Source organism: Nipponia nippon, unplaced genomic scaffold (genome assembly GCF_047370975.1).
Source record: "Nipponia nippon isolate SJK-2023a ecotype South Korea unplaced genomic scaffold, ASM4737097v1 scaffold_5, whole genome shotgun sequence".
Taxonomy (NCBI): domain Eukaryota; kingdom Metazoa; phylum Chordata; class Aves; order Pelecaniformes; family Threskiornithidae; genus Nipponia; species Nipponia nippon.
The window spans coordinates 82,189,180-82,217,013 of NW_028262369.1; the positions used below are offsets into that span (position 1 = coordinate 82,189,180).

At 40.0% G+C, this 27,834-nt stretch overlaps 1 protein-coding gene across 4 annotated transcripts in view; it reads left to right on the plus strand.

Moving 5' to 3' along the window:
* PLA2R1 (phospholipase A2 receptor 1) overlaps positions 1-22,281 on the plus strand; it is a 44,402-nt gene extending 22,121 nt beyond the window's left edge. For 3 of the 4 annotated variants that reach the window (XM_087734006.1, XM_087734005.1, XM_087734007.1), the window contains 19 exons: positions 292-494; positions 789-934; positions 1,432-1,516; positions 2,506-2,638; positions 3,079-3,114; positions 3,628-3,785; positions 6,642-6,706; positions 7,057-7,160; positions 8,497-8,639; positions 9,461-9,578; positions 10,466-10,596; positions 11,164-11,308; positions 14,314-14,552; positions 15,068-15,236; positions 16,634-16,774; positions 17,203-17,319; positions 17,765-17,941; positions 19,053-19,082; positions 19,311-22,281. In XM_087734006.1, coding sequence (XP_087590132.1) covers positions 292-494; positions 789-934; positions 1,432-1,516; positions 2,506-2,638; positions 3,079-3,114; positions 3,628-3,785; positions 6,642-6,706; positions 7,057-7,160; positions 8,497-8,639; positions 9,461-9,578; positions 10,466-10,596; positions 11,164-11,308; positions 14,314-14,552; positions 15,068-15,236; positions 16,634-16,774; positions 17,203-17,319; positions 17,765-17,941; positions 19,053-19,082; positions 19,311-19,525 — 2,555 coding nt within the window. In that variant the 3' untranslated portion in view covers positions 19,526-22,281. Of the gene's footprint in view, positions 1-291; positions 495-788; positions 935-1,431; positions 1,517-2,505; positions 2,639-3,078; positions 3,115-3,627; positions 3,786-6,641; positions 6,707-7,056; positions 7,161-8,496; positions 8,640-9,460; positions 9,579-10,465; positions 10,597-11,163; positions 11,309-14,313; positions 14,553-15,067; positions 15,237-16,633; positions 16,775-16,871; positions 16,939-17,202; positions 17,320-17,764; positions 17,942-19,052; positions 19,083-19,310 lie in introns of those variants that run through there. The other variant, XR_015699152.1, reaches the window with a different exon arrangement.
* The last annotated feature ends 5,553 nt before the right edge of the window (positions 22,282-27,834 follow it).

A 27,834-nucleotide genomic window follows, 5' to 3' on the forward strand; every position in this document is an offset into this window, starting at 1 on the left:
TTTGGACTCTTTACATTTATTGCTTTACTACTGCAGTTTGCAAAAGTACTGTTTGAAATTGCATTTCATCTCCTGCATGTTGTGAGAGGAGCCCTTCGTCATGGTTTATTTTACAAGCTCAGGTCAGCCAAGACAGGCTTATAAACTGGTCGCTGACCAGAGAATTTGCTACTTTTGTAAGTTCATCGAGGTTTTATCCAGAACCTGATACCAATAAAACAGTCGCTTCACCAAAAATTCACAAAATTCAAGTGCTTTATTCTGATACTCAACACTTATTCCCATGTCTAGGTCATTCTGGAGGATGTGTGGCTATGCGAGGGCAGCACCCCATTGGTTACTGGGAGGTGAAGAGCTGTAAGAACTTCAAAGCAATGTCATTGTGCAAGCAAAAAATCAATTCTTATGAAGAACCTGAACTTACTTTTCAAAAACATTTGAGTTCCTGCTCTTTTGGATGGGAGTCAGAAGCTAATCTGCTCAACTGCTACAAGGTACGTCACAAACTTAATCAGAATTTTTCTGAATCTACATCAGCGTAGGGATACACTGTTCCTAAAATATTTTCGATAAAGTGTTATTTCTTTCACTCAACAAACAAAAATTAATCATTACTACTCTTCACTGCATTTTAAAGTGAGTGAAAGTCTTAAGAATAAGAACTATACTTGGAATATACATGACTTTACTGTAGGAAAAACTGTGAATAATATTTGATTTTTATGGGTTTCTGAAACAACTGCTCTCCAAAATCCACTACATTTATGACAGTGTTTATTTTATTGCAGATATTTCACAATGAAAAAGTTCTGATGAGAAGAACATGGCATGAAGCAGAAGCATTATGCCAAGATTTTGGAGCACATCTTGCTAGTTTTAGCCATGTCTATGAAGAGACATTTTTAAACAATCTATTATATACAATTTTTGATAGGTAAATATATTTTTTTTACACCAACAAGATTTACCTTAAGCATACTAATATGTAAAAATAATGTACAATTTAGGTTCTTCTGTCCTCCATATTAGTGGCCGAAGAAGTCTCTAACATGAACTTAGAAATGGGTGAAAAGAAGTGTATTAGCAACACTGTAATGTGATTCTTTTTGAAGATGATCTTTGTGGTAGATGTCGAGCAACTGTTAATGTCAAGGTGATATTCTTGTGAGTTAACATTCCGTGTTGAAATGAAGGTTCGGCAATTTTAATCCTATTTTAAACGTTTTCATCTTTAAAAATATAATTTAACATTTTAGTGGGAAAACCAGAGTTTACTTCACAGATACTAAAAAGTTAAGAAATGTTTTACAGAACGATATATTGAATTCAAGAAGAAATGAATATGGGTATTTGCGCTATTTATAAAATAATTTCTGAAATAGCTAAGGAAAAAGTGCATGACAAATGTTATTTTCTTTGTTTCCATCACAGGACAGAAGAAAGACAGTTCTGGATTGGATTTAATAAAAGAAACCCTCTTTCTGGAGGGACATGGCAGTGGTCTGACGGAACACCTGTAACTATCTGTATACTATATGTTTCAGTACCTTTCAAGTCGTATCTGAGCATAAGTTCAAAAAAATAAGCCTCGTGAGCGAACGTTGGCCAAGAAAACTCTTTGGTTTTCACGTCCACATACTTCACTTAAAGTAATTGTTACAACAGGATTAATAGTACACTACTATTAAAATAGCAGCCTGTGCAAAAGGGCTGTGCAACTGCAGAAGGAATTTGGTAGGATTATAAAGTTTTGCAGATGTGTACTTTCCTGCAAAGCACGTTGCATTCAGCCCAGGACCCCGCGTATGCAGAGTGAACACATATATGTGTATGTGTGCCTGTATATATATATATATATATATATATGTTTACACATATACACCTGCACACACATTGGAAAGCCTTAGAGCTATGCTTACAAGCTTTATTTGTTCTATGACTGTTAGGTTCATGCCTGCATTCAGAGCCAAGTCTTTCCTTTTTTAATACCACTTTTGATTTTGCATCCTTGAAGATGCTGGTGCCTTATGCCACACTAATGGTTAGTACCTGGGATTTAAACATCAAACAACTGAAGAAGGGACAGTTTTTAAACTGTAATTGCTTTTCAGCTTTGAAGAAAGGTGCCAGCTCTGCCATCGTTAAGTCATTTCAGGATGCGAGTTCAAAGTTCAGTCATACAACGTGTTGAAACAAAGCAAAGGCTGGTAGATGTGGGCAACTACTGCTAATCGCGTCAAAAAAATGTTAGGTTTCATAGCTATTCAATTATTTTTATGAAGAAGGAGTCTGATATAAGATGGGAAAGTTGAACAGGACCTTGAGAGAACATGATTATGGACCCTGTTTTTTGGATTTTGCCACCATAATTTAGATGGCCCTCTAGTTGTTGCTTATGATCTTACTATACACACATCTCCAAATCCTTCCTTTTTCTCCATAATGAGATTTTGAAATGCTTCATCTCGGGTTTTCGGTGAAAGATAATGAATGTGCTGTTTTCAGGTTGTATCTTCATTTTTGGAGAGCAAGTATATTGAAGATGACTCAAGAAGCTGCGGTGTGTTCAAAGTAAATAGCACAGTCTTTCCAGCACACTGCAATGAAAAGCGTGAATGGATATGCAAAATACCAAAAGGTGAAATGTTAATTAACATAGTTTATTATACCCATTACTTGCAATTCAGGAAAGACAAGGAAAAAAAATACCTAAAGGCCTTTTTAGCCACATCTGGAGTTCTCCTCATCGGTCTTCTGCATGAAATCATGGCAAAGCTGTATGTGGCCACTAGGGTTTGTTGGCCAGTTAACAGCTCTAATATGTGCAGTTTTAGCAGTTAGTTAGCAGGAGTTAATCAAAGTTGTTTTTTATAAAGGTTACTAAAAATGTTGTTTAGTAAGTGTGGCCATTATTTTCTTTTATTCCCTGTTTAACTCCTTTTTTTGACCCTGAATGAGAATAGCAATATTCTTCATGATTCTGATTAAATCCTTACCATGTGGAGAAAGCAATTTCAGTGAAATACCTCTTTTCATTCTTAATCAGCAATGTTTAAATTTATTTATGTATTTTTGCAGGTGTTAAACCAAAGAATCCGAATTGGTACATAGCTGGTATGAAAACATTTTCTTTTCTCACATCTTGAAGCATTGTAACTTGGAAATACAATTTAAGCCATTGGTAAAAATAAAATAACTAAAATATTCTGAGTTAAAAATTTACATTCAGGAACTCTGTAGGAACTTGTTGCTGCAGATCAAAATCTGCCACTCTTTTGTTTAGGAGCACTAAAACATCAGATACTACTTCGGTTAGGTAAAGGAATGTTCCCAGTAATAAGCACAGGAGTTTAATAACCTCTCCATCACATTAAAACTCCCTTTTTGCAAAGGCCGGGCAACTCTCTTAATGTTACTGCAGTATCACAGGATAGAATATTAAAAAAAAAATTTACTCATAGTGTATTTTTTTTCATAAATTGTTATATTAAATATGGTTCTGCATTTAGTTGTGGCATATTTGTCCTCTGACATGTGGCCGAAGGCAGGCCATGGGGGTCACAAAGGATGAGACTTGAAATGAGTTTTTACCTCTGCACACCACTGACTCTTTTGCTCGTTTTCTAGAACTGCCATGGTCATATTATCAAGGAGCGGAATATCTTTTCCATGTCAGTCCTGCGGACTGGGAAACCTATGAGTTTGTCTGTGGTTGGCTTCGCAGTGGAACGGCAACTATAAATTCTGCTGGTGAACAAGCCTTTATTCAAAATAAAATTAAGAAGGTAACAAAAACTACCCCTTTGAAAAAATAAACCCTCAGGCAGTAACTGGCTATTTTCTGCTGCATATTTTGGAATATCTGGCTGCCTGTTGCTCCAGCTAGAATCCGAAAGATGTTTTACTTTAGAAATAATGCTCTTGCTGTCTTCATTTCCCACAACCCTCCATGAATCCCTATTTAGCTAAAGAACTCGGTAACATTTCAGAATCTGCAGAATCATCTCTGCTAATGAGCAGGTCGGTCAGTCTGCCTCAAGAGATCCAAGTGGAGCAAAAACCAGTTTCCTATCCCAAAGTTATGAAAGTAATTAGGGGTAAAGAGAAAGGTTAGTTTCACATGTGGTCTACATCCTTCTCTGTTTCTTCTTCTTCCCCCACCCCTCCATGACCAAGGGGACCAATCATGGTTCCTCAGCATCCACCAGCGGTTCTGCATCCACCGGGATGTCTCCTGATCCCACACAGTTTCGCAGTTACGCTCTGTTCCCATTCAGTAACTTGCAGCTGGTTTTCAGGTAGCACTACCAAGGGACATTTCAGTGGGTATATTAGCATGAGGTGGGCAGTAAGTCCAGATGTTTGAAACAGTGTTCATAGTTTAAATCCTCAACGTGATGATTTGAAAGGTTACTCTTAGGGAGAGCTGGCCAAGAATGAAGAATTACAATTTCTCTGCACCTTAATTAAATTTAGAGCTCTAAACCATACAGGTGGGTGCTTATGACCTTGCAAAATAGATTACCTTTTCCTCTGTGTACGCCAGCTTGGGCAGCATTCCCATGTGTCCACACATTTGTATGATATCTCCTGAATTAAACCCCTTTGTGACTATGGATATTTATATGGGAAAAAAGACATCTGCCTCTAAATTCCCTCCTGTGGATGAAAGCAGAATTTCTGTGGAACCACTCTGATGTAACAAACAGATTTGAAACTGAGAAATAGCTGCAGCAGCAGCAGAATTCTCAGTAAAAGTGAAATAAGGAAAATACAAAAAGCAAACAAAAACAGTAAGAATATAATCTGCCTTACTGAGGGCAAAATTCTATGGCTGTAATATAAAGGAATATCACAGCGTAATCTTTAAAGAACAACTAGTGCTGAGTAGAAAAGCTCTCAACCGACACTCGCTTAGTTTTGCTTACATTGTGTACAGTCTTCTCTGCGTTTAACCTGTAATAGAAAGCGTAAGTAGAATTGTGTTGTATTAAGATGGGGTTTTTAAGTTTCCAAGGAATTACTCGTCATTTTTATCTGCTATGTAAGTAATTTTGTACCAGAACATGATGAACTGGATTTAAACCAACAGTTCATGGCAGAAATGGCTTATAATGAAAGAGCAACATAACTGGCTAGGCTGGCTTCTTCCACATCTACCGGAGATTGTGTTGTGATGTAATAACTGCCTTTCCTAAAACTGAATGTGTATGACTTAAAAAATTGCATAACTTTAAAAAAGATGTCTTTTTCCAACTTAAGAGCACTGAAAATGTCTAATCACAATGCTTCTTTAAAGTCACGTTTGCTTACAAGAGATCTTTTAAAAGCAGTTTTATCGTTAGAATTAGTGGGTACTAGAGCAGTTTGTGAGCATTCTGTGATGAAAAAGCCAAGTTTACTCCCTTGGCCTTGGAAATCAGGTTAACTTCCTTGAAGTTTTGTCTCAGAATATAACATATGTGGCTATTTTAAAGCCTGCTGCCTTTGGCTAAGCTTCCCAGTATAATCAGGTGTGTCCCTAAGTGATTGTAACCAGTTTCCTGTAGAAGCAGGAGTAAGGATGGCAATCACTAAAATAATACTTAGCAGTCTGAATAGACTTTGCACGTGTCATTAGAAAACTTGATCAAAATTTCTTAGCGTGGAATTTGAAATCACATTTTTCACTATTTCTTTTAAAACTGTAATGTGTAGGCTGAGTGCTGTGATTAGAAAACTAAACTCGGGGGCTAGGCAATACCAAATCAGACAGCATTCCTGAGTCTCTTCTTTGTCAGAAATGTCTATTTGCTTCATTTGCTATTGCTATATAAGCTGTAAGCTAGTGAAATCCTAACTATAACTCCAAGGACAGTGTGGCTGCCACAACACAGGCTGCACTTCAGTTCTTTCTGGGAAAAAAATAAAATGCTTCTCAGAGTTAGGGTGGCTTTTCCAGTGTCCTGCACATTCACAACTTTGTTGTTGTTGTTGGCCCTTTCCCAAAGCCCCCAAAACTGTGACTCTTGCGTGGCTAACCCTGAAGGTGAAGCCCATTCATAGTTTAAGGCAGAATCAAGTCAGCACAGCAATAATGAAATGGCTGTTTGAATTACATTGTTTCTGTGACTTTTCCATAATACTTTGCCTTTTAGGAGTGGAGGTCTAGACCGTTTCATCAGAACAACAATCAGCCTGGAAAGAATTTCTAGGAATCTCTTGTATGAGCCACACAAAGTCAGTAAACGTTCGTAGAAAATATTTTGGAAACAGTAAGGACCAGGCCCTCCATGCTAAAAGGAAATATTTGCTATTGTCTATTTTTAGGACTTGGGGAAAACCAAATTCTGGCCTAAGACTGCAGTCATTTTCAAGCCAGATAGGCTGTAAATTCCTAAAATTATAAATTCCTAATTTACAGAAGATACATCAGTAATCCAGTGGAAACTGGGGGCTAAATCATGCTCTACTTACATGAACAACCTTACTGAAGTGACATAAATTAACATGGGCAGGATTTAGCACCTGTTCTTCCCATTGGAACCCAATGGAGATGCTGTTCATCTGAATACAGAGCCTGATTTTAGGCATTTGTTAATGTTTTAATAAGGAGTGCAAAAACAGTTAAACATATGGCAAAACATTTTTTTTTTTAATAGCTATCGAATAGTGATGTTCACTGGTGGATTGGATTGCACACAGAAAACCTCCATGATGAATTTCGGTAAGAGTGCCTACGCTTCAGCTGCTCTGTTTACAGGCTGCCATTCAGTCTGATGGGCTAAAACGGTTAGATGACTGAGTGGGATATTCAAGAGACAACTTCAGTTCTCATATAAATATCATTCACAATATATTACCCTTCATTTAGCTCCATGTTACAGTATTTCTTCGAAAGGGGTATAAAAGATACATGAATATTAACCTTGTGGTTGTCTGGGGTTTTTTTTAAAGTTTAGTTAATAAAGGGGTACTTTCTACCCTGTATCTGCTCAGAAACACTTTTAATGAAGATTGTATTTTTAGGTAAGGATAGGAAAAAGTGTAACTACACTCTTTAACATTTCTGTGCAGCTGGAGAGATGAATCACCAATAACATATCAGAACTGGAATGAAGGGAGGGAGAGAGATCCACAGAAACCAGGGAAAAGATGTGGCTTCATTTCATCACAAACAGGTTTATTTTATTTTTCCTTTTGTTGCGGGAGTTGTGACTTGATTCTGTTGTTGGCCAAAGAAGTTATATTTTAATTGCTTTCAAGAAATGCAATCCATATTACATGGTCCTGTATTACATAGTCCTGTCACATGGTTATAATTTGCATAACTGCTTTTATGGTTAAGAATATTAAAATATCATGAATATGCGCAGAGACTAGGTTATAGGATTTAATAGTTCCAGTACTCTAATGTCAAAATATAAACATTCCAGTGATACTGAATCTTTAGTTTTACTTAAGGATCTGTTATGTGGCACAGCAAAAATGTTACCGCATTGCTGGTTTTCACAGTCAGTTTTCTCATAACCAAATGAGCCAGATGGACGAGCAATAGTTTTTCCTACATTTATAAACTGTTTTCCTATCAGCACACAACTTTAAATACTCAGACTTCTAGCTTATTTTTGATCCCATAGCCAATCTGTTGAGGGATTTTTGGGTACCATGTTTTTGGTGCTAGCCTTTACATCATCCCAGAGCTCTATATTTTGCTACAGTAATAAAAAAAAACGACAGTGCTGCTGCTTCCAGTGATTTCTGTCATCTCACAGTCTCTGTTCTCTGAAGATCTGCAAGTCATAGTAAACTGTCAGGTTCCACAGAAAGAAAAAATATTCAGCTTTGTATTTGTGAGAAGGGCTGACAAAAATTAATCCAGTTGCACTCTTGTAATCTCAGCCTCAAAAGGCAAAACTGATAAAATGTAAAACCTTCTTTTTTTCCACACATAATCTCGGGGTTTCGATTCATGACTTTCGAGTGCTCGAGTTTGGCGTTGCTATAGTTAGTATCGGGTAAAAGGAAGAGACGCCCACCCTCCCCCCTCAGCTGGCCAGCAGATGGGAGCTGGTCAACAACTTGTTGAGTGCATAGTGTTCCACTGAAAAATGTACTTTCCTCCTAGGCAGGCCAGTGTTTTATGTCAGTACCTGGATCTTGCCAAAAATTTTCAATGTAAGGAAGTCAAACTATTTTATCTGGAAGGCATCATTTCTATACCTTTCCTTTTTTTTTGCATAACTAATATTTTTTTACATACATGATGATATAGGCATATGTTATGTGACTCAGTGTAGAGGAATTGGTTTAACTTAATAAAAGCGAACTGGGAACAAAGGTATGAGCCCCATGGACCATCAAACCCACTGTAATGCAATATGTCCAAATGGTGTAGAATCTCATCTTACTCAACCACGAAGGGGTACCTTTCTTAACAATATCTAAGCTAGCTAAGAAAAAAACTCTTTCCAATTCTCAAGCCAATATTGAACTGTGATTTTTCTTTTCACACAGGACTCTGGGGTGATGAAAACTGTACTGTCTCTCTTCCCTGTATTTGTAAACGTAAACTTGCATGGAAAATAGAGAAAGAGATTCCAAAAGACCAGAACCAACAAGGAATGTGTCCCAAAGGCTGGTTGCACTTTGGATTCAAAGTAAAACATTTTTTTCTGCTGTTTGATTATTCAAAATGCCTTCCATATTTATGACAGAAATTGGACTTCTTAAGGATTATTCAACATTTGAAGATTTTCTTCCTTTTTGAAAGCAGGGCCCTTAGGTTTATAACTACTGACAGTGATACAAAGGTTTACAGCTATTAAGTAGCTTTGCACACAGAAGTTGTCTTAATAAGGTGTCAAAAATTTTACTTTAGTTGAAGGAAATGAATACTCATATATGCAAAAGCTATCTAAGTGTATTTCTGTTTTTGCTGTAAAAAAGCCTGTTCCATCCTCTCTTTTCCACTTGCGACAATTCCAAGAGTCTTGTATGGTCTCAAAACAGATCTCTGACCCCTAGTTGTACTAAATGGTCCCTAACTGCTGTCATTCTCCAAAAGATGCTGTTTCAAATAGCGTTCATCAAAGATAATTGTAAACCAAAGTCTAGTTTCAACTGAAGGTCAAAAGGCAATTATTTCATCAGGCTTCGCTTAAATACGTACGTTCTGTAATAGCAACATGCATTGAGGTGGCTGGATTTATCCCAGTGCTAAACTGCAGTGACTACAAGGATTAATTTAACCCAGATTGTGTTTGCCTTTAAACAACTGATTCGAATCCAAGCCTGATTGCAGCTGAAAACTGATACCAAGCATGTTGGAGAGGTCCATTGCAGGACAGAAACTAATGAAATATTTAGTTTTCAGTAACAGCGTGTGAAATGTTTTAGTGATCACTCTTAGTGATTGATAGGTTATAAACTGGAGAAAAGACAAAACAAGCCTTTTTTTTTTTTTTTTTTTAAAAAACAGTGCTTTTTGATACAAATTCCAAAGGATCCAGAGCATCTGAGAAGCTGGTACTCTGCACAAGAGTTCTGCAGTAGCTATGATGGGTCACTCGCTTCCCTCGAAGATGAACTAGAACAAGGTAGAGTACTGAAAATATTGTTAAATAAATAAAATTTCGTCTTCATTAGGATGCTGTAGTAAAGTTTCATCTTGGACACAGATTTAGGAAAAAAAGATCGCTCAGATCCTACTCATGGTTCCACTGCTTTAAACAAATGAGTGTTTCTCTTTCCCAGTTTCCCAAAATGTAGAGATTCAAATATCCACTGAGCTATATGACAGGTACATTTTCAAGAGTAATTATAATTTATTTTGTGCTCACTACCATGCATTAGAAATACAAAAAAATAAAGGAATACCCATTTAAAAATTTGCTATGTAAAATTTCTGTATCTTGTGAATGCAGCATCACACTGTTATAAAAGCAATCTGATTTTTATCCTTTAATAGTGCTTAAAATCTGGTCTATAGTATAGCACATAAGCATAGTGCTAGGCTAGAACTGTCAGAGGAATAAATGCCAGCACATTTGGAAATATATTTAATCCCCGTTCATAAAAACCTGTGAGTGAATTTCTTACATTTGTAAAACCACTTATTTGGAGGTGGGAGGAATCTCGCTGGCTATCTTTAGTTGAGAAATCTTATTTTCAACTGAAACTGAGAAAAGCTTTTTCAGTGGGACAGTACCCTGAACTAATACTTAAGTTGTTCAAGCTGCTATGAACATTTCTGGAAGACTTACTAGTTAATGGACTAGATTCTAACCCAACTGAAGTTAATCAATTTAACTGAATTTATAGTTAGATGATACTGAAATGCCGCTCATGTTCTTACTTGCTGGTAGCTGTGTAATGTCATTGATTAGTAATTAATTTTTTCAGTGCTTTAGTGTGTTGGAAGAGACTTCATCTATCCCTAAATGGTTACCAGTTATTTATATTTTATTCCTGTTTCATTTTCCAGCTTTCATAACAATGAATCTATTTGGACAGAAAACTAGCGTTTGGATAGGTTTGGATAGTGGTGATTACGAAAAATGGGTGAATGAAAAACCTTCGATATATTCCAACTGGTCTCCAGTTGAAGTAGTGGATGTGAGTATTTCCAGGGGGTTTAAGGACAGTGAGAAGTTGGTTTATCTATAAAACTTGTGACTGCCACAAAGACAAGGCCTAACTTGTTACAGCAACTTAATCTTCCCTTAATTTGTGCAACTTCAAACAACTGTGGGCACAGATTTATGGGCATAACTAGAGGTAGCAAAAAAGGCACTACTGAGACAATTTTATTTACATAATTTGTGGCTATAGTCACATTCTCTTGCAATTGCTTTTAAGCACCAGTTAGAATTACACAGTGTCATATGCTGGGTCTGAGCAAAGTTTAGGAATAAGATAATGAATTTCGTATTTTAATATATTGTTTTACACCACGTTAGTCCATATTGGGCTTAGCATTTTAGTTTGTTCAGTGAAAGCTTGTGACTTTTTTATTATGAGGTTATTGTTTCAAATTTTATTTATGGGAATGTTCATTGTTCTACCTAAATATTTATAATAGTGACTGTCAGATAATTATTCTTCTAAATTTAATGTAATAATTACGCATTGCTTTTACACGGTGTCTTTTTAAATTAATATAAGGTTCTGTGTTGATTGCAGAGACAGCGTTATAACAGTGCAAACATTCAAGAACAACTTCCACTATGCACATTGGTATCAAATAACCCTAATTTTTATTTTACGGGAAAATGGTACTTGGAAAACTGTCAGAAAAATTATGGGTTTATCTGCCAAAAGACTCAGGGTAAGGTTTTGTTTTGCTTTGCTTCTGTTCTCTTTTCTTACTATATATTGAATTCATCTTTCTTTATTTTCTTCTAGAAGCAGCTTGTTATAGGTGTCTATAAAACGAGGAACGTAAAAGATTTCTAAGATAGTTTACACTCTACACTATTTAATATTCAGTAGCTGTGATGTAGAAGTAATTTCTAAAAAAAATATTTTGTTATTACATTTTCTTCCTAACTTTGAGCTTTCTGTTGCATATCTTAGATTCAGGAATAGAGATGAAATTTCATGTTTTCTGCCACGGCAAGCAGAGTAACAGCATGAAATGACAAAAGGCAAAACTGAGGGTAATTTTGATGAAAATATGATGGGGGATGGGTGGGACTTGCCCTATTAGATCAGACTAGACTCTAGAAAATGTATTTCTGTGAGCAGTGCAGACCAATTGGCCGATCAAATAGAGTTAGGTTTTTCTTTTCACGCTTCTCTAATTCTGTGACCATAATGTTCACCGGCCAGAAGCACAGAGCTTTTGTGGGGAACGTGTGGTGTTTGGTTTCCTCAAGCCACATTCCGGCGTTGCCTCTGGGACTGGGAGCCGCTGGCATCCCCAGGGTGCTCGGGCAGCTTTGGAGCCCTGTCCCAGGGGCTGCTGCAGCTCTGCCAGCGGGAAGCTGCCAGAGCATGTTACCAAAATAGACCAGCAGCAAATTATTAATCCTAAAGCCAAGGGAGGGCTGTAATCTGAGCCTGTAAGGAGTGTCCTTGGGTGCTGTACTTACTGCGGGGGTGGTTTTATATGGCTCAGCTTTATATATCACCTCTTAGTTAAGCCCTGGGTCTAAAGAGACAATTCTCTCCTGCTGGCTGCTCAGGAGGTGAGGGAGGGTGAGGCCAGAAGTAGAAAAAACAAGTACAAGCTTTGGGCAGTGCTCACATGTGGCTCTAGCAAACCATAGCTGTATTTGACATCATTTATTATGAACTACAGTTGCCGGGAGTGCTGGAGTAATCGTGCACACAGCGTAGGAAAAATAAATAAATGCATTTTCCTGCTGTTTTGTTTCATTTACCTCCTGAACGTTTGTATTTTAACCCCTTGCTGCTGCTTCAGACAGATGGAAAAGGCTCTAAAAGGCAGGAAGGAAAACTGTTGCTTTAGGGTGGCCACGCTGCAGGGCGCCTGGCGGGGACTGGGGCTGCACTGGGCGCTCAGCACCCTCCCCACATTTCCCAGCCGGGTGAATGTGAGCGTGACCCGTGGGCCCCGGCCGAAGCGCGGTGGGGATGGGGGGGACACGCTGTGCCCCGGGCTCAGTGCTGCCCGCCTGCCCCACGCGCAGCAGAGTGCTCCTGGGGGTGAAGGGACCAGTCCTGCCTCCCCTGTGTGACACCCGTGGCACTCTCCCAAACCATCAGGCAGTTCCGCTTGCTAATTCAGCAGAAAATTTTCCTGTCTCTTTTTTTTCCCTTCCCCCTCCCCCCCAATTGATGTCACTTTGTGCAGCTTTCCCAGGCTGCATCGGCTCAGTGCAGGGTCAGGCAAACACCAGACCTGTGCATGGGAATATGCAGCTGGAAGAGCGGAGAAGCAAGGAAGGGAGAAGCGAGACGGCCCCTTGCTGGCAGTGGTGAACTGCTAAATTTCCTCAAACGTCCAAACAAATGTGTCAATTCCTGGAAAGATGAGCTAGTGCTTTGCTTCTGCCATCCTGTCCGCATCCTGTCTCCCTTTTTTTGAATTATTTTCTGTAGGAGACTAAAATGAAGTAAATCAGCAGGAGATCTGAACTGGGCTCTGATCTCTTAGTGATGCCTGAGTTAGGATTGTGTCAGCATTTTATTGCATTTCCTGCCTTTTCTTTTTTTAACCAGTGACACACACTGAAAGCTGGAATAAAATAGCGTGCTTCAGTTAGCTCAAGAGCAGAACTTTTTCTTGCTTAGAAATTTCTAATTTTAAATGATTTGTGGATGACAAATGATAAATTAACTTACTATTTTAAGATGCTTGTTAACACTCCTCCTCTCTTAGTCATAAAGGGAACCAAGTCTAAAAGCACGTCACCTCATAGCAAAGCAACCACTTTGTAATCACAGAGAAGTTTTACAGACAGAAGTAACTAATCCAGACACAAACAGGATTAAAACTGAGGCATTGCTTTATTTTAGTAGTCTTGTTTGAAGTATACTGTGGGCATTCATACACATTAGCAAAGGCATTTGCCTCCTGCAGAAAAGCGAGCACGGCAGCATCACAGACTGTGCTGGGGTGAAGATGGTCTCTGTCTCCTGATTTTTTTCTTATGGGGGACTCTCTATTTCTTAAATCTAAAAAGTCTGCTTCTTCCTTTCGTTTTTTTGGACATTGCTCTGTTAGTTTATCATCAAAAAGAGATTTGAGTCTCCATGCGCAGAGGATTTCTCTTTAAGTGCCAGTACTGTGATCTTCCCTGCGTTGGCTCATGGATAGTAAAGGTGAGCTCAAGAAGCTCCCAAGCACTTCCTTCTACCATGAGCCCCAGTTTGCCATCCCCTGAGTTGTGCCAATACAATTATTTGTGAAGCCAGACTTTGTGCTGTAAACTGATCTTGGAAATTATTAAAAATAATGGGTCAAAAAAGAGGTAATCTAAATTACGTGCAAGGTATCTGGGATAAGAGCACTCCGCAGCCCACTGCTATTGGACATCTGGGATATGCCCAGGTCCCAGGTGGTTTCTTACTGACCTTCAAAGATCCAGTGAGTGGAACTAACTCCATCCAGGTTTTCTTTTTTTTGTTATACATTAAACTCTTTCGCTCCTGTGATGAGTTTTGTGCTGTGGTGGAATTTCAGATACTGTTCTAGTAGTCATCATCTTTTTCTTTTTAAAGTTCTCAGTGCCTTTCTGAAACCAAAGAGTTTGCAATTTTTAGATTTGTTTTTAAGAATAGTTCTGATTTTTTAGGAGCTGTTATGCTATGTTCAAGCTGCCTGTTTAAAAAAATAAAGAAATCCTTTCTTGCTGTTTATAACAGACACATCCAGACATGTCATCAATGCATCTGAAATGTACCCTGTGCCAGATACTTTAGAATATGGAAACAGAACGTATAAACTGTTACGTGGGAATTTTACATGGTCCTCAGCTTTAAAAACCTGCATGGCAAATGGGGCGGAGTTGGTCAGCATCACAGACCGGTATCACCAAGCTTTCCTCACGGTCATTGTGAATCGGCTGGGATACAACCACTGGATCGGGCTGTTCACTTCGGATGTACGTAGTGGATTCCCTGGCTACGAATATGATGCTGCAAAGGAGTTTTTCCAGTAACAAGCTAATGAGCTGTGTCACTCCTTTGAAGTCACAGGAAGTTTGCATCTGGAAATGAAACCCTGGAAAGCTTGAGCCCTAACCATTTTAATGTATAAAACTAATGAGAGCCACTTCAGTGCAATGACTACTGAAAGCTAAAAGCCATAGAAAACATTTTAAAATACACAAAAAATCTCTTGTAGTGTCAACATTGAAATCATGTTGTTTCATTTTTAGTTGCTCAATGGCCCAAATAACCACTTGCTGAAAACAGCAGGTTAGATGTAGTTTGTGGTCTCCCAGAAGTAAGTTGGGAGGATCCTTGGATCTGGCTTTTGTAGATCCTTCTGGATCCACCCAGACTTCGGAAAAGTAAAAGACATTCTGTAATACCTGGTGAGGATGCCACCGGAAGAAGATGAACTTGTATGGTGCTAAAGCATATCAGAAAGATAATCTGAAATTTGTTTTGGCAGAACGGGCTTAACTTTGAATGGTCGGATGGGACTAGGTCTTTGTTTACCTTCTGGGAAGACGACGAGTCCCAGGCCTTTGGCAGCTGTGTTTACATTGATACTTCGGGGCACTGGAAAAGTGCTAACTGCGAGCGACTTCTGCAAGGAGCAGCTTGCCATGTGCCACCTAGTAAGTCAGAGTTAAGTTTTATATTAAATTTTTGCAGCTGCAAATGTGTGTATTGACAGTGGAAGTATATGAAAGGAAATTAATTGGTTTGAGGTTAAGCAATGATGATAGTGTTATTCAGAATTGAAGTGGATTTCTGGCATTTCCTTCCCGTCTCTCTTCTTTGTGAAACCAATTTTTCCCCATAAAATATTGGCCATCAGGTCTGGTCTGTAGGAGAATGCAAAGAGAACTTTCATAATAGAAAACAAACAGGAAAATTACTTACTCTGTCTCTTCAGTGAACACTATATTATCTGTGAAAAATGATGATCGCTAATAACCTAGCTTGAAGGGAAATAAATTCAGTTTGCTGCAATTACCTGTGGGATGGGAGAAGGGAAGCATTTAGAGCAAAGTGAAAAATCAGAATCACATCTTCACTGATTGCCTATAAAAGATTTTGCAACTTTTTTTTTTTAAAGATAAGAATATTTTCCTGTATCCTAAAATAAGTTGTGTTTCCTGCAATGACCTGTCAATTACCTGGGCTTCATTTGAATCCAGAATTCAGGTCTGGAGCTCCATTCAGTCCAGGACTGCAGAGTCTTTTGCAGCATCCAGTTCTCAAAATACTTCCCATCTGGTGGTACTGATCACCAGGGGTTCACCTACAGCTTATTGTAGTTTTTGCATCTGTTGAGAAGAAAGCTGTTTTGGAATCCTTCAAGACAAAAATTATTCTCTAGCATGATTTTTGTAGCGAAGCTGACTAATTTTCTGATTTGTTTGTCAAGTTATGTAATCATATATAGCCTAAGGTTTACTTAATTTTTAAAAGTTGTATTTTGCAGCAAAGTAGGACGCCTGTGAGACCATAGGTGACAGCTGAACCTACAGCACTGCCAAAAAGTGATGCAGGGTATTGCAAAGTGAGCTTGTAGAGCTGCCCTGAGTCAGAGGGACTCTTTGCTGCAGCACGTTGCACGCCGGAGAGGCTGGCTGCTGCTTACCGATGGGAGGCTCTCCTCTGTGCCGTGGTATTTGGCATTAAGTTGTCTTTGTGGCTTAGTGGAGAGAAGCTCTGCAGCCCTTGGAAATCCCCAGCCCTCTGGGAGATGCTGGGCAGCCCGGAGTGCTCTGATGTGCCCGTAGTTTCCTTATAACTCCCTGTGCACATCAATTTTCATTAGATTGTCCCGATATTGCTGTTGCAATCTGGCAAAGTTTTTCATCAGAAACAAAATCAGCTTTACTGTTCTAGTACAAATATATACAACCACTAGATTTTCACTTTGAAAAACAGAGGCATAACGCAATAACATGCTTATTAGCATTACTCCAAAACAGTGTGTGGAATGTTATATTAATGTGTATGTTGTTGTGCCAATAAAGCTGTGCTGTTATTTCTATCACAGAAAAGAAACTCTCTGCCTATAAAGGCTTATGTTCAGAAAAAAATGTTCCCTGGATCAAATTCAAAAACAGTTGCTACAGCTTTTCCACAGTTCTGCAGGGCACAAGTTTTGATACTGCCTATGAAGTCTGCAAAAATCAAGGTAAGTTATTATTCTGTAGCTACAAAATGTCATTGTAATATCTTAAAAAATATATATTCTCTGAAATGACTGAAATCATGGCATGTGTTTTCTCTAGTTCAAGATCACGATAGTGGAGCTCATAAGCCAACTATGAAATTGGAGGCAACATACTTCAAAAAAAGGTTCCTTGCCATGTGAAAATATTGATTTCTGGAATAACACATAAAATGCATTTCTTTCCCTTCAAATTTGTTTTAAAATCATGTGAGAACAGTTTTATATCAGCCTAGGCATTTTCATATTAACTGCAAATTTAAGAACTTACAACACATAACCAGACTTTTTAAGCTTTTCAATTAAGGCTCATAATATTAAGTTTTTGAAATGCAATGTTACAGTTTAATGGCATGGATTGTTTGAAAATTCATTCTGTGTTTAATCCGTAGGATCAAATCTCCTAACTATTCAAGATGAAGATGAAAATGCTTTCATTCTGGAAGAATTGCACAGTTTTGGTTATTCTGTGCAAATGGTTTGGTTGAACATCCTGCTTGTTACAGATAGTAAGTTTTGGGTGGAAGAGAACTGCGTGTAAGCATCTGGTTTGGGTTTTCGTTTGGTTTTTATTTGAATGCTGGTGTAACCATCTTCTAAAACACTTGTTATCTTTTGAGATTTTTTTCGCTGCCTATTACCTGTTTATGATGTAGTAAAACCAGTCAAGCTTTCTGTAATCGTTACTTATTAGTATTCTGAATACTCAGTACGTATGCATATTATGGGAATGCCTTTATTTTCTTCTTAGAGAAGCACTACAGGCTGTCTTCTGTGTCAACTACATAGGATATTTTTAAATCCTTAAAAAAAAAGTAATATAGTGGCCAAACAGACAAAATTCTGGCATTCTTTAATTCAATATTTATTTATGTGAGGGTAAGTCCAACTGAAACAGAGATAATTATCAAAACACTATGGTATTTTATAATGATTTATAACTTCTGCCCTTAGATGAGACAATCTCCTGGTTTGACGGCTCTCCCTTAAATTATTCTAACTGGGGCATCAGGGAGCCTGAATTTGATCATCTCAAAGGGAATTTCTGTATCAGTCTGAGGACCACAGATGGAGTCTGGCATTTATCTCCATGCAGAGAAAAAAAGGGATTTGTGTGTAAAATGGATGCAGGTATGTTCTTCCATAAAAGGCAATTGTGTCCTTTTAACCATTATTTTATGTGTTCCTTGTCACTTGCTTACTTGCTTTTAGTTTTCATTTAAATAATTCTGTCCCTTGGTATTAGAAAAAATACCTGTGAAAAACCCAGCCAGCCAGGGTAACCTTCTGTCGAGGAACCTGGGCAGCCGCTGCGTTATTGCCGACTGTGGTAGACTTTCTGCTGTGTGGGTGAGCCATGTGCAGAGAATTATAGAGTCATAGAATACCAGGTTGGAAGGGACCTCAAGGATCATCTGGTGCAACCTTTCTTGGCAACAGCATGGTCTAGCCAAGATGGCCCAACACCCTGTCCAGCCGAATCTTCAAAGTGTCCAATGTTGGGGAATCCAGCACTTCCCTAGGGAGATTATTCCAATGGCTGATTGTTTTCATTGTGAAAAATTTTCCTCTTGTGTCCAATTGGAATCTCCCCAGGAGTAACTTGTACCCATTACCCCTGGTCTTTTCCATGTGACTCCTTGTAAAAAGGGAGTCCCCATCTTCCTTGTAGCCACCCTTTAAATACTGGAACATGGTGATAAGGTCTTCCCTAAGCCTTCTTTTCTCAAGGCTGAACAAACCCAGTTCTCTCGGGCTTTCTTCATATGGCAGAGCATCAGGCTGACCTCCACAGACCCCGTAGGACAGGCAGGCGCAGCCTGGGAGAGCTGCACAGACACCACGTCGGTAGGAATGTGGGTCTGCGAGAGAGCTGAAGTGCTCTGAGAACCCACCCGACATGCCCGAGTCGCTGCTGGACTCAACGGCTAGATTAATCTACCACTGCACAGATCCGCTCATGCATTTGCACTTTCAAAAGTAGATAAATGCTCCTGCTCATCCTTGCACAAATATCAATTAATATATTCCACCAAATTTAAGGGATTTTAGATAACAGCTTAGGTCATGTTTAACTTGGCCAGTTGGAATCCCATTGTTATGAGTAAAGTTAAAGAACAGCCTGCTCTAGTATGGTTTTAGGTGGATTGCCTTCTCAGTATCAGTTTTACCATGACTACATACATCGTAACTTTTCCTAGCTCTATGGGTAATTCTATGACCATTCTGGATTCTATTTCAGATATCAATGCAACAGAACCCTCTGCAAAATGTAAGTTTCTTCTGTACTTTCTTAATATTTTTTTATAAGTAGTAATAACACATTTTGAGCCAATATTTTGTGAGGTAACATTTGTCACTGTTAAACCTGTAATTTAAAATGTGTGACGTATAAGGGGTAATAATATGTTTTCCATAGAACATGTATATGTTTATATTTAGAATTATATACAATTATAAATATATTTGCTTAATAACAGTTTCTGTCCTTCCCCTTCAGCATCATACCGTGGGCTTGCAGCTCTGGCCGTTCTCGTGACCTTGGTGATGCTGGGTGCCATTTCCCTTTTTCTGTGGTGCCTGTACAAACAGAATAACCAACTCTTCCGCAGGATACTGTGGGTCAGAAACGCCTATTTGCCACAGATCAATGCTGACGTTCCTGCTTTGGAAGAAAGCATCCTCATTTCTGATTTTGAGAGAAGCGACAATTAATTGATCAGAAGTAGCAAGTGATCACATCTTCCGTGTGAAACTCCACAATCTACAGCAGTTTTCTCTTTCTCGGGAGTCCCCCGGGGAACCCACATCCAGAGAAACCCTGGCAGCCATCGGTATGAATGCCATAGGGGCTCCCTACCTTGGAGCACTTTTGCTTTGTGGCAGGATGAGGTGAGGATGCATGGCAGAACCGTGGAGAAATTAGCTCCTTTGGGACAAGCCAGGAACTGAAAATGATACCACACCATAAACCTCCAACCACTCACATGGAACTGTCATGTCCGAGGCCCCAGAGCAGTGGGCGTTTTCATGCAGCTTTTTCCTCCGGGAACATTTGGGCTTTTGTTTTTTTGTTTTTATACGTCGCAGAATCTGCTCATGAGCCAGCGTTAAGATTTGGCCTTGAATTTAGGAACTCTGAAACATATTCCAAGGATGATGGGGTTGATTTTTTTCTTAATAGCCATTCCTTCTGCAAAATGAACAGTTATTTTTCAGACAGTGGATTCTTGCCAGGTGGATTTCCAAGCTCACAGAGAGATGAAGTCACTTTTGACTTGGGAGTGCCAGAGTTTTGGTAGTTTGGCCCATGATGGTTCACATTATAAAATAAATTAGTCTAGAGATACAATGACATATGGACTTTGTCATCCTGAAGTTCATATATTCATTTGAGATGCGTCTAGCATCTAGTTAAAGATTTAACTATGTGATCTCTCACCTAGCTTATTTCAGAAATTGAATCCCACCAACCTCTTTTAATGACATTTTTGGGCAATATCTGTTCGAAGAGAAAAAACTGTTATAAATCTTGCTGAAGTTATGGTAATAAATTGCTTTACTGTTCACCTACTGTATTTCTGCAAGCAGTATTCATGTATGCTGTTCTGAGACCTTGCTCTCAAAAGCTAAGGACGATACATAGGGGAGCCACATTGCTGTTCCCAACAGGTGCTATAGTCCTATAACCCCATGTAGCAGACCCTCAGAAGGACACTTTTCACTTTCAGTGCTCATACTAAGGTGCTAACGAAGGAGATGAATTTCACTGACCAGTTGTTCTGCAGGCTGATGGTTGTGAAAGACCCAGCTCAGGTCTCTGCACTACCTCAGTTACAGTGGCCCAGGACAGCAACGCTTACTCTCTGTGGGACGCCCTCCACCCTAACCAGTCCTCCAGCCACGTCTCTGAAAATACCCGGAAGGTTTGGGGGGATTTTTAAATTTTTATCGCATCATGGAAAAACCAATGGTTAGTCACGATGAGTTACTTCAGAATGGATTTACTGTGCCTTCAGTCATCTCTAAAAGCTCCTGCGAAGGGCTGCGTTTGTTGTTGGGTTTGTTGGTTTGTTTGTTTTAAGATGACTCATTCTAACAATTTTGCAAGAGCACTAAGATGGAGGTATGTTCCTGAGAATTAAGCAAGCAGCTAAGGCCAGCTGAAATGTTTTTACATAGTATTTGTGCACACGCACAGGAATGTATGACTGCCTTCCAGTTAGATTTCACATGGCCAGTTCTAGAAACATTGCAAAAATTGTCTGTTCATGTCATAATTATGTATAGGGCTATTTTAAAAAATTATTTAGTACATAGAATATTTCTCTGCTGGTTTACAGAACCGTTCAAAAATGTTGTCAAAGAGGCTGCAGCTGGTTTTGATCCCAATATCATCTTCAACTTACTGTTGTCAATAACTTCTGTGGGTGTAGCTATCACAAGTTCTTAATCTGAGATTTTTCCATGATATAAAATATAAATAGCTTTTCTGTGTGTAATTTGTCTAATGGTTTGACCCCATACATTAGTCTTCAGTAATGTTTTTAAAGTTTGTTCTTAGTCCTGTAGATTTACCTATGGGACTGTTTTTATGTGAAGTCCACTATTAGAGTTGGTGGACTGCAACTTTTGAGTACAATTGCCAGATCATCTGCTGTTCATATGTATGAACTGTGATAGCTTCTTTACCACAAAAAAGAAAAAAAGAAGAAAAAAAGTTGTGCCCATCTCTCCCTTCCCCATGAGAATTTCACCTATTTAAACTACAGTTGGACGAACTTATACCAACAAACCCCCTTCATCAAACCCCTGACAAGTGTAATTGCTGCCTTCTTACAGCAAGCAGAGTGGCTTGTAGGATGGATTTTGTTTGCAAGAGTAAGCTGCGTTGTGTCCGAGGACGTGTATTTATCAGGCTGCTGTGCTGTTACCGAGTTATGAAGACTCTTTTCAGATTTTGATGTGGTTAATGAGGGTGTATGGTTTTTTTCACAAAACTTGACATAGGCATTTTATCAATTTTCCTTGAGGTATGTGGCAATCATTTAAATCTGTTTGAAGGGCAGTGGTATAATAAACAGCCCTAACCTCAAACCAGTGATCGTTGATTAACATCGACTCTGATGTACATGATCTTGCACTAAGGGAAAAAAAGTTCAGGCAGCGTTTTCTTCATACTTTGAAATGGTTTTGAGGGAACAGACCCTTAAATATTTATTTTTAAACCCTTCATCATTTAACTTTTATAATTGCAGGTATTCACTCGAGAATGTAATCGTTGATTGCTTTCTAGTCCTTGTTCTGGATTTTGTTACCATAGCTTTTGTTTGTTTTCCCTTAATCAGGGGTCTCCTATACTATTCCTGATCAGAGTATGTGGTGACTATGTTTTTACTGCTGACCTTGATGATACTGGCAGCCAGGTTCACTGTATTATTTCAACTGGAAAATTAAAGTGTGAATAATAATTTTCTGTGTTGCAATTTTTATTGAATCTTTCCCCAGCTTTAATTAGCTGCCAGGCTTCAGTGTCTCGTAACAGCAGTTCCTAGGCTTTGCACCAGGTCATCCTGGTAGGAGAGGGACAGCTTGCACCCCACTCCTGGCTGCATGGCTGGACCCAGAGCTGGGTACTGCAGACGGTCTCAACACGTGTGGTGGCTCCAGTGTTTCCCAGAGCATGGACGAGGATGCCCTGGGACCTGTGTGCAGGAGGTGCTGGGAGGGGGAAGGAGCCGCAGCACCATCGGTGAGGATGATGGATGGGAGCGTGGTGCTGATGCACAGACATTCTCCCGGCCCATTGCCCGTTTCCTGCAGCCCTGGGAGCGCAGTAGCTTCCATGGTAGCACTGAAATAATAATGCCCGTGTCCAAGAACTGGGTTCACCAGAGCCTGAGCAAGCAAATGAATGTTGTGTTTTCCTCTGCTGTGCCAGCTTCTTTGAACGTGTTTACTGAAAGGGAAGTGTTAGATGGTTTCGTACCACTCCTTTGCTTGGGGGATGGAAGGGTATCCCCACCAGAGATAGATACTTTCAGGCCAACATAAGACAAACCTTGTCTACCAGGATTTAGAAAAAAATCTGTGTGCTTATTTTTGCAGACTGCATTCCAGGACAAAATTTACCTCCTGGTCCCTTTAGCAGTCCTTGCAGCATGTCTTTGAGGGACAGAGATGCCTGATGCAGCCGTCACATCCCAGCTGGAGGGGAGTCTGCAATGGGAACATACGTATGCTGGTGACATCCCGCATGACCGGGCAGAGCGAAGGGTTGTGGCCCAAGGCTGTAAGTGGGCAACATGACTCTTAAGCAAAGCCCTTTCCAGCTGTGCCTCTCCTGGGTGCAGTGCTGCCATTCCTTGTGCAGGGAGCCTCCTCCCTTCTCTCCTTCTCCCTTCCCCTGCCTTTGTGCACACACACTTTCGTGGCTGCGTCACAACGAGAGAGGAGCTGTGAGGCTACTTGAAATCTGTGCAGTACAGTCTGGAGGGAGTGTAGGGAAAAAGTAGTTTTTTGCACACTCTGCAAGACTTGACCAGCACCATCCAGGGCAGAATTGCAAACTCCTGTTTAATTTAGCCTCCTACTTTTTTCTTCCACCGTCTTGCCCTTCCCTTAGTGTAGTAACAGGCATCCTTAGTCTCTTGCAATAATAAACGCACTGTAATGAAATCCGTGGCATACCCTTCCTTCAGGGCATTTATATATAAGCAAAACTTTTTGATTAGAAGCTAAATCGCACACATTCAGCAACTGGGCTCTAAATCCTGAGCTAAAAAAAAAAAAAAAAAAAAAAAAAAAGAGGCCTCTTTTTGAGCTACAATAATATTTCCTTTGGTAATCAGTGGAATGTTGATTTTAAGCCCCTGCAGGCCAGCACAATCTTACAATCTGATGCAGCCCTCGTGTGTAAGTAACTGTCAGGAGCAAATTCGCAGGCATTAACGCTGTTCTGAGATGGTATGAATTACGGTTGAGCTTGAGGCTTGGAAACACAGTCAGTCTCGGTTTGGCCAGTAGATGGTAGTGGTACACACAGAGCTGACAAAATGAGCTGTGCAAGAGAAAAAAATCAGAGGGATCTGCTCCAGATCCTTTTGAAGTTTAATTAAATGAGCAGCAGTACTCCCAAGTTGCAGGACTGCAAATATCAGCATCAGTTCTTAGCCGTGGCTGCAACATTACAAAGCTGTGTTAAGACGGCCTTCCAAGTCTCAGTGTTCATTCTCAGCAACTTCAGTAGGATGCATTGAAGTGCTCGGAATGGGATGATGCACGGCCTTACATTGGTCTGTGGGTTTCTCTTTTGTTTGGTGAGTGATGGGAAAATCCACTTGGGTTCCTGAGTATTAATAAATAAGTAAATATATCTTTGTGGTTTGTTTTGGTTCTGATCCCTTTGATGGAAAGGTAGTTCACTGAAAATGCTCCAGCCAGGTCTCTTTGCTGTAAATGGGTTTGATTTAATGTTTTATTTCTTGACTGCATCAATGCAGGCATTTACGATCATGACATAGAATCATAGAATTGTTTAGGTTGGAAAAGACCTTTAAGAAAAGACCTTAAGACCTCTAATTTATGTGGGAAAATGAAGACATAGAAATAAAAATTATTTGACATTTTAGACATCCGTTGCATGAGTAATCATTCCACAGCACTGTTGAAAGCAGATTTATTTTCTCCTGCTCTCAATTTATTCTGTAAGTTGCTCAGAGCGTAAGAGTTGCTGACCCCTTTCTATGTCCACTATCTTTATGCAGGATGACCGTGATTTGGATTCTGATCTTAGCAACTTAACCATAAAAAAGGGTATGGAGAATCGTTTTGTAATAAAGCCTCACTTCAAAGTCTTAGTTTTTATAATCTTTTTTCCTAATACTTCAGCTCTTCTAGACTTTCCCGATCCTCCTGTGACAAAGCAACTGCAGTTGTCTAAGGAAGTGTACTAGCCCCAGCCTGGCACAGTGCTTGTGAGTAACACCACGGTAATCTATAACCACAAAAGTGATCCTCAACTGCAGTCATTTCCAAAAGTGCACAGCTAGATAACAGCAAAAATGCTTCTACTACCATTTCCTTTATTTCTGATGCTTATTTTTGTTCGTTGCCTTGTTGCTGTTGTAACAAATCCTACTCTTTTCTTAACCTCAGCCTACAGACTAAATCTCCACTGCGGTTCTCAGAAATAAATGCTTCAAAACACAGTTTTAGTGGGAACAACAGCTAAACTTGTAGATGCGAGGTAAACCTTGAAATGCTTAGGGAGCTGAAAGTTCTCCTCCTCTGCATGCTAGCGCAGGAAAGTAGGGAAGACTCTTTCTCTGAGTCACGCACGTAAAGGCCGAACTAACAACCTGCTTGCCACAGAGGCGGCCAGCCTGCAGCTAACGGTGGCAGTCAGCGGGTGCTTGAAGGCCACCCGCCACCACTGGGCTGACTGCTAGAGTGCAATACCTGGGTCAATGTCTCAGACCATACCCCTGAAAAACAAAACTGTCCCTGTATCTTTCCAGATTTTTTTATAGATGGATGTTCATCTTAAGAAATTAAAAGTTTCCACTGATGCTGTACAAAAAATCCTCTGTATTTTTCCTTTTAGTTCTTTAGTGACTACTGTAAATTATCCCATCAAGTGCATTCCTTTTGTGAAGCTATTTATTCAGGTCATTTGTTCTAAAGCAAGATGTTAGGCCTTTGAACCCAGTCATAACCTGATTAAATCTGCTTTGCCACTTCTCCCTGCCATAAACTTTGTGTGCGTTGTAGGTGAGAAGTCCCTGGAAAGCCCTTGCTGGAAGCCCAAAGCAAGCTTGCACGGAGCTGATAAAAGACAGACTCTACCCCATCAGCAGCTTTGGGCTGCGTGGCTTCCCTGACGCTGGATTTGGGACTCCATCCCAGAGCTTGATGCTTCCAGGTTCGTTCAGGTATGCAAGCAGATTCCCTAACATTGGACATTGCCAATGAGCTGGAGTACATAAACTTTTAATATAAAGTAAAAGAATATTCTAAGTCATGTAAGGCTTCATTCGTTATGGTCCTAGCACAGGTTACGCATAATTCTGCTTTATCTGTAGTAGCTTCTTTGGGGAAGTTTCTCCTGATGCTAGCACGCTTACCTATTATGTATCTGAAATCTGACACTTACCTAAATGCTTAGATGACCTAGACATTATATTTTCTGGTATTTAATATTCAAGAATATCAGAAGGATTCTTTCTGAAAAGGTAAGAAGGTAATGTTTCTGCTGCTTCATATTGTGTCCTGCTACTCTTGTGGGATGAAAATGATGTTAAGAGGCAAATTGAATTACTTTAAATATTGTTTCAAAAGTAAATATTGAAGATGAAGTTGTACATATGGGACACATTGTGGCTATAAAAAATGTAAGGTACTGTTCAGTTAAATGTGGAAATGCATCAGAACAGCTCCGGGAGGCTTTCCATCCGGAAAAAACAGATGAATAGAATACCTACCGAAACAGCAGCTACTTAGTTGTAGTATCAATAGCAGAGTGGCTCTTCCCCACACACCATGCCCAGGAATGCAGCTGACATGTTGGGTTTATCACTGCAGGCTCGTGGAGTGCCTTGCCCCACGGAATATGGCACCTCTGGAGCGTACGCACCATGTGTCTGGGTGTCCCAGTGCAGTTAAGTTACAGAAGAGGGAAGGAAAGCCAATGCGGGCTCCTTTCTCTGTCTTGTCTTTGACCACCCATCCTCCCCTGACCTTCCAGAATCTAGTCTGGGTTGATGATTTGGATTTTAACTATTGCTATTTACATATACATTTGCTTCATCCTTGCCCGATTGAAAGAACGTAAAGGGGAAGTTGGGTGAGTCTCAGCTGCTCTTACAGGTTGCTTGCCCACTTGCTCTGATGTAGCACAAAGCAAACCCTTGTGGAAGGAAAGATGAAAGGAAGAGCTGATTGCTGGTGAAAGCAAAAGTATGACGAGAACGGGGATCAGTTATTCCTACCAGTTGGGAAGGCTAGAACAAGAAGTAACCAACTGAAACCACAGCAAGGAATGTGATAGATAACCATGGGAATAGCTGGGCCGAACAATAAGCAGCCAATGTAAGTGGCAGGGTCACTTTCAATGGCAGTGTGCACTGCTGAATTGGATAACTGTGATTTAGAAATGAACACATCAATCCACCACCACTGCTGGGGAACAGATTCACAACACTGCTGGATGGCCCCTTCAGCTCAGTCTGGGCAAACATGAGTAAGCCTGACCTGAAAATACTGGTGTGTATGTGTTTGTGGGACTGCTGATGCATCATCCGACTGCCTTCTAGCCCAAACCTAGCTTCTAGCCTTCTGACCCACACAAGTGTTCAACAGCCAGAATTTAGGATCTCTGTGGACACAAATTCCATGCAACTGGGATATGGGAAACACCTCCGGTTAAATTTGTGGTCTGCCTCAGAACAGAAAGAGACAGTTTTGAAATGAGTAAAGCTGAATTCATCTATTACAGTAGCCAGTGGGACGCAGGCACCCAACCTGCCCTGGGTACCTAAAATCCACATCCAGGATAAAGGAAGTGAAGGCCCAGAATCATACGAAGAGCACAAAAATAAAAGGATACATGCAAAAAAAGAAACCTTTTTTTTTTTGCTTTCATTTCTTTTACTCTCTTTGGGTTTGGTTTTGCTTTCTCGCGGAGAAGTCACAGACCCAGGTGATGGGATGCCTGACGATCTGTTCGCTTGGGTTGTACTTTGAAGATGTCTCTGTGATGTACCTTTGAGTGGTCCCTTGCCTCAGCAGGCCTGGCGCTGGATGCCGGGCGAGGCCGGCCTGCTGGGAGAGGCAGCAGCCAGCCATGGCCCAGGCTCCCCTTTCTCCTCTTTTGCAACACGTTAGTGGAAACGGCAACTTCCTGCACAGCAACTGCCTGGTTCAAAGCACTGAGATACGGCTGACTAACGGGCAGCTTTTGGCAGACTTACAAATATCCGTACCTAGCTCCATCTGGGTCTGCTGGAGTGCGTCTGTGGCCAAAT